Source organism: Danio rerio, chromosome 15 (assembly GCF_049306965.1).
Source record: "Danio rerio strain Tuebingen ecotype United States chromosome 15, GRCz12tu, whole genome shotgun sequence".
Classification (NCBI taxonomy): Eukaryota; Metazoa; Chordata; class Actinopteri; order Cypriniformes; family Danionidae; genus Danio; species Danio rerio.
The window spans coordinates 42,477,501-42,485,000 of record NC_133190.1 but is presented as its reverse complement, the minus strand read 5'-3'; the positions used below and the strand labels follow the sequence as shown (position 1 = coordinate 42,485,000).

Sequence of the window (7,500 nt, the reverse complement as noted above, 5' to 3'; positions counted from 1 at the left end):
CAAATCGTTCTATCTCAGATAAATATGATCACAATCTAGCAAACCAAAAGTCAAAGGAAAGCTTATTTATTCAGCAAAAAATGTACACTTGTGACCGGTTTTGTGATCTATGGTCCCCATACACTACCTGACAAAAGTCTTGTTGCCTATCCAAGTTTTTTAGGTACAGTACAACAAATAATAACTTAACTTCTTGTTGATCATTTGGTATCAGAAGTGGTATATATGAAAGTCAAAGGCCTCTAGACTACACTTATTTCACCAAAATAAAATATGATCATGCCTTCATTTATAATTATTTAATTAGGACCTTAAGGTCCTAACTTTGCTTAGACAAAAGTCTTGTCACCAAACAGAAATAATGTACAGTATAGAATATAAAGTCATGGTGCAGTGGAAAAATATTTAATATTGTGTATGACTCCCATAAGCTTGGAAGACTGCATCCATACATCTCTGCAGTAACAAATAACTTATTAATAATCATCTGGAATGACAAAGAAACCTTTCTTGCAGGACTCCCAGAGTTCATCAAGATTATTTGGCTTCATCTTCAATGCCTCCTCCTCCATCTCACCCCTGACATGCTCAATAATGTTAATTTCTGGTTACTACGCTGGTCAATCCTGGAGCCCCTTGACCTTCTTTGCTTTCAGGAACTTTGATATGGAAGTATGAGAAGGAGCGCTATCCTGCTGAAGAATTTACCCTCTCCTCTGGTTTGTAATGTAATAGGCAGCACAAATGTCTTGATACCTCAGGCTGTTGATGTTGCCATCCACTCTGCAGATCTCTCGCTTGCCCCAATACTGAATGTAACCGCAAACCATGATTTTTTTCTTCACCAAACCACTGATTTCTGTGAGAATATTGGGTCCATGAGGTTTTCAGTAGGTCTTCTGCAGTATTTGTGATGAATGGGAGGCAGTTTAACAGATGATTCATCTGAAAAATCGCCACTTTTCCAAACGATCAAATAGAAGTCAAGGAATTACTTGTTGCTCTTACAACCGGGATCGATGACAAGACTTATTTCAGGCAGTGTATAGTTAGAAAAAGAATTAGAATAGATGTGTGTACAATAATAACATTAATATGTTTATTATTGTCACTAAAACTGTGGTTAAAAAATAGATATAATTATTAATTATTTCATTTTAAATTTAAATTTAAGATTTTTGTACATTTTAAACTCATTTTAAATAATCCAGTTTATTTTTTGAGCTTCAGCAAGTGTGCAAAAAAGGTCAAAAGCAATTCACATTTGCAAAACATTGTCACTTTTATAATTCTGGCTCAGGTGAAGATCGGCTGCTCTGCATGTTCTCTTCATCAAAACAACACTGTGTCCAAAGAAATGTGCTGCTGACTGTTTGCTTTTGGGTTTCAGGCTAGATTGGGCTGGCATGCGGTCTCAGAGCTCTTCTACTTTGCAGATGGTTGATCACAGTTACCAATAGATTCATTTTCAACCAGCAGGCGATATTTCTACCGGGCGTGAGATCTCATATCAGCCTTGAGCATTGATCCAAATCAGTCTGTTGCATGAGAGAATAGCTTATTAATTCTGTCAGCTTTCAGTACCAGAATATTCACCTTTAAATCTGAATATTTGTGTTTGATTCAGTGCAGCAGTGGATCAGTAAATCAGTTCGGTGCCAAGCATTAAGCCACCTGAATTGATTAATTTTCTCATCTGCAATTGTGCCAATGGTTGGTCCTACAATTTAACTACTTCTCTTTGTCTCTCCAGATTATTCTTGGAAACAACCAGGGATGCCAGATCTGTAAGAAAGATGCAGGTCACATGGTCAGGCGCAGAAGTCCTCATCATTTTCACCTTGCTGCAGTTTGTCCATCCAGAGCTTGCTGAGGGTCCTTTGGCTCCAGGTAAGTGTGCATGAGCCTATGTGTTATGTGCTGTGGGGAACAGACACATAAGCCTACTAATTGCACATGAATTTCCAAAAAGGCTTTGTGTCTTTATGTGGACACTTGCACAAAACAGTCATGACATATTCTGCAGGGCAGGCTTATGTGCTTTTCCCATGTGGCTCTGGTGTGTTTTTTTCCCTCCCCATCTTGTCTGCCTTTCCAGTCAGATGATGAACTGTCTGTTTGTGTGATAGACACCATTCAAGGGATTGTCAGATCAACTGCTTCTCTATTTCAGGTGAATGATGAATAATGTTAAACGAAAGGGGGATTTCAAGATAAACAACAGACATCAGTCAGAGCCGACTGCAATCTTCTGCTTGTGTGCCTTTTATCTCGGGTTTGAGATATGAATACATTTAGTTGTATGAGACACATTGAAGCTTTTTAAAGGACAGTTTAGCTCAAAATGAGTTATTTAGCATGCCGTTGTTTTAAACCAACATGGCTTGATTGATAGTATGCTTGCTTGTTAGTATCGGGAATGCCAAAAATACATTGCAAGATTGGCTTAAAAATAGCTATGTGACTTGTATTTTAATACAAGTGAGATAAATGTTTGCTTTGTCAAATTAACAATTTGTTGTGCCTTATCGGAGACGATGCATCTTCGCTGTTTAAAAAAAAAAAATGTTGCATGCATAGGAAATAGTTAAGTGTGTGTACTCTATAAATACAGTAAAAATGCAATTAAATGTGTATATACTATAAAAATACATTTAAATCTATGTATGGTGAAAATACAGTAAAAATACATTTAAATATGTGTATAATATAAAAAACACAGTTAAATTTGTATGTATTATAAAATACAATGAAAAAAACATTTAAATGTGTGTATACTATACAAATACAGTAAATAGTTAAATGTATGTGCTCTTAAAATACGGTAAAATACAGTTAAATGTGTATATACTATTAAATACAAATACTATTAAATATACAGCACTGAGACCGCATGCCAGCCCCAAATACTGTAAAATACATTTAAATGTGTATATATTATAAAAATACAGAAAATTGTTAAATGTACTGTAAATATACAGTAAGAATACAGTTAAATGTATATACTACAGTAAAATACAGTTATGTATATACTATAAAAATACAGTAAATTACATTTAATTTTGTATATTATATTTGTAAAAATAGTTAAATGTATGTGCTGAAAAAATACAGTAAATCGTTAAATGTATGGACTGTAAAAATATAGTAAAAATACAATTTATATATATATATATATATATATATATATATATATATATATATATATATATATATATATATATATATATATATATATATACTTACTGTAAAAACACAGTAAAATAGTTAAATATAAATATATTCTAAAACAGTGAAAATGTAAGTGTAAGTACTGTAAAATACAGTTATATGCATATGTTATAAAATACAGAAAAATATTTAAATTTGTATATATTTTTGTAAAAATAGTTAAGTATGTTAAAAAATACAGTAAAATAGTTAAATGTATGGGCTAAAAATACAGTAAAATACAATCAGATATGTATACTGTAAAAATACAGTAAAATAATTTAAATATGAATATATTCTAAAATTACAGTAAAATACATTTAAATGTGTATATACTCAAAACATACTGGAAAACAGTTAAATGTATGTACTGAAAAATAGAGTAAAATACAGTAAAATGTATATATACTATTAAAAATATAATAAAATAGTTAAATGTGTGTTTATATATTATAAAATACAGTAATAGTTACATGTATGTACTGTAAACATACAGTAAAATATAGTTAAATGTGTATATACTATAAAATACAGTAAAAATACAGTTAAAGGTGTGTATATTGTAAAATACAGTTAAATCTATACTATAAACGTATAGTAAAAATAGTTAAATGTATGTACTGTAAATATACAGTTTAATGTTTGTGCTGAAGAAATACAGTAAAAATGCAGGCAAATGTATGTACTGTGAAGTACAGTAAAATACAGTTAACTTTGAAAAATGTCAATTAAATTAACTTATGGGAATTGGGACAAGTAAGAAAGTGAGCATTTTATTTCACAGTGCTTTTGTTTAATTTCAATATATACTACCTTTCAAAATTTACAGTAATGTCTAAGTTTGATCAGTCTCTTACGCATTTTTTATTAAACATGATAATCTTTGTTAAATATTATTTCAGTTTAAAGTAACCATTTTTCTATTTTGCTACATTTTTAAATTCAACATTCCTGTCATGACAAATGTTAATTAATATGCTGTTTAGATTTACTTGTATATTTACTTTCAGACATTTTAATTGTCTGTTCTCTCACTTTTAACAAATTTAATGCATTAAAATAATTCATTCAGCTTTGTAATTAGATATTACATGTAATTTTTGCATTTATTTATTGTCTGTACTAACTTTTCACTGTAGCTTTGCTTCATTCAAAACCTCTTTTCATCTCGTAAATTTATCTCAGGACACCTGACTGAGCGTGTCATGATTTCTTCATCGCTAGCAGCATATTGTACATTCCTAGTAAAGTATAGTTTATTCCCACAATTGATCACGAGCGACTTCAGCCGTGAGCTCACGCTTTTTGTCCCTGCATTTCTCCATTTCTAGACTTTTCTCTACCTAATTCACATCAGCCTCCCCGCAATCACCCTGTTATTCAACCATTTTCTTCTTTATTGCTTCACACTCCTGTCCGTTATGATTTCTTCTCCTCACTTGTTTACCTTCCCTTCTTTCATTCCCCCCCTCCGTATCCCTTTGCCTGCTGCTTCAGAAACAATTTACTTGTCAGCTCGGTCTGTTGGTGCGCGTCTCTCCGGGTTTAATGTTCTTTTCTGGTGTGCCGTTGGAGGCAGCTGTAATTTCAGTCGCTAGCAGGCATGCGGTGATGCCTTTTGCGAGCCCGCATTGATAGTTGGAGCCTGATATAGCAGCATTAATGAACAGGGCTCGAGCCGGGAGCATCCTGCCTGAAGTCCAATTCAGTCCACCTGATGCGCAGCACAGCAATGCAGGAGCCCAAACGGAGCTGTAAACAGATGCTGCAGCTGAGCTTGATGAGACGCGTTCTCTGATGGCACATTCGTTTGATGAAACCGAGGCTACGTTGTGGGAATTGATATACACACTGTAAAAAATATGGCAAAAACACCACAACAAAAGCTTTTGTTTCTTTCAGCTAACAGTTTCTTAATTAGCTGTATTTTATTAAGAGTATTTTGAGATTTACAAGTGTTTTCCGTTTAATTACTGTTGTGAATTGCATTATGGGATGTTGATCTTTGCTCTGTTGACTTTTGATGTTGAAAATTCAGTTTAACAAAGTGACTTTTATTGACATTTTAGGAGTTTTAAATAATATAATGTAGATAATATATTGAGAAATAAGTCTGTATAATAACAGAAAAGGTACTGGCAGCGTATTACAGGATAGGTTTTAAAGTTACATTCTAAATTAATCTGCAACAGGCGAAATCTGCAAAGTAGTCAGCTTTATTTTTTACACTTATTTTACATGTTTTAAAGCTGTAAAACCCCTCACTACGCACTTTATACACTTTTCTCAGACAAACATGAACATTTTCACACTTTTCTCTCTGTTTAGACACTCTCAAAGTTCAAACCTTTGTAGAAAAATAAATCCAGTATTATCGAATGAAACCAAAGATCAAAACCTGTTGTCAAGCGCAAAGATTCAGAAGGGTATAAACCAGGGGTGGGCAAACTTGATCCTGGAAGGGGGATGTCCTGCACAGTTTAGCACCAACTCTAATCAAACACACCTGCTTATAGATTTCTAGTCATCATGAAGACACTAATTAGCATGTTCAGTAGAGGTGTGAACCTATACTGGTCTCACGGTTCGGTTACGATTATCATGCCTTCGATTCGGTTCAATTCGATATCTCGGTGCATCATGGTGCATTGACGATGCTTTCTATATACAGTGTTATATTTTAGGGGGGAGGCTATAACAAGCTGTCTGTATAAACACACAGAGACATAGCACCACACTGTCTCTCATTCAAACACATACACAAACATAGACAGCACCAAACAAATAAACAAACACACAGAGAGACAGTGAGACAGGGAGAGCTCGCGCTGAGCGGAGCAGAAAAACAAAAAAAAAAACGAAAAAAAAGAAGCACTTTTCTGACGGTCCCTTACTGAGAGCTCCTCTCAGCGCGAGCTCTCCCAGCTAAACACATATTGTGAGGGCTCAAACGGAGCAGTGCTCGTAATGTCGAGCGAAAAAAAAAGGAAGACAGCTGTGAAACATAACCAGCTTTATCTTTTTGTAGGAAACACACTTTAGATATTTTTAGGGTAAGAGGTTTTTGAGTTAATGCCGTCTGTAACTGAATGTGTGTCAGGAATATCGAAAACAAAACTAACTGAACTGCGCTCATTTCTGGCGCCCATCTGGATGTGCAGCGCCCTTAGCATTTGCCTATGGTCCCTATGCCACAGGCCGGCCCTGAGTTGGCTGAGTGTTTTAAATACTCCCGCTCACCTCCCCCGCGACAGAGCGCATAGGAGATAAATGACGTCAGTACATAATAGCCGGTTATGATTATTACTGAACTGATACCGAATTGTCCGCGTCTGCATCGCGGTGCACCGAAGAAACAATTCATTTTGACACCCCTAATGTTCAGGTGTGTTTGACTAGTGTTGAAGCTAAACTGTGCAGGACACCGACCCTCCAGGATCAAGTTTACCCACCCTTGGTATAAATGGAAGTCGGTGCCAGCTCCAAGTGGGTGGGCCTTCGAGCTCCCAGAGGGCTGTGCAAACCTGGAGTTATTTATTTATTCAGTCGTATTTAGAGTTTAATATTGTGCTTTATGAATGTGTACACCTAATTCTAAAGTAACCTGATGTGTTTTATTAACGTCTACACCTAAACCCAACCTCACAGTAACCCGTTGTGTTTTATTAACGTCTACACCTAAACCCAACCATAATCCCAACCTCACAGTAACCTGATGTGTTTAATTAATGTCTACTCCACCCACACCACTTAAACCCAATCTAATTGTGGTTTAAGTCCCTCTTACTTGGAGGTCACCCAACCTACTTGCGGTCTCCGGGCTGCTGCAATACCTACTTGCCAACATTCAGCGCTTTCAGCAAAAGGTTCATGAAGCTTTTTAAGATTTGTGTGGAAAATGTCGGCATTCAGTGTAATGTTCTTTTTTTCTGCAGTCACTGATCCACATGACTAAAGCAGACTCTGTCCTTTAGGGGGTCGCACAGCGGATGCGCTGCGCACATACCCGTTGGAAGTAACACATACCGGATTTGCACATTCGCATGTTATTTAAAATTTAATTATTCACATGGCATTCTGAATGTGCGGGGAAAATATGAACAGTGTCCTGAGTCATAGCTGGGCACCGCAGACATCGGGCAGCTTGCTGCACTGGTTTGTGTATGCTGATATAAACCTACTGTATGTTTACAATTCTAAAATGCATAGAGCTATGTCGCACATCGTGGCATCCAGTGTGCAAACCCCTTTATGATGGTCTTGCTGCAAACAGTTACTCACACTGCTAGC

The 7,500-nt window shown here is 35.6% G+C and overlaps 1 protein-coding gene across 6 annotated transcripts in view; it reads left to right on the top strand.

Annotated features, from left to right (window-relative positions):
- The window catches only part of robo1 (roundabout, axon guidance receptor, homolog 1 (Drosophila)), a 545,238-nt gene that overhangs the window by 54,581 nt on the left and 483,157 nt on the right, over positions 1 to 7,500 (top strand). For all 6 annotated transcript variants that reach the window (XM_073922742.1, XM_073922741.1, NM_001365167.1 and 3 more), the window contains 1 exon segment: positions 1,754 to 1,890. In XM_073922742.1, coding sequence (XP_073778843.1) covers positions 1,797 to 1,890 — 94 coding nt within the window. In that variant the 5' untranslated portion in view covers positions 1,754 to 1,796.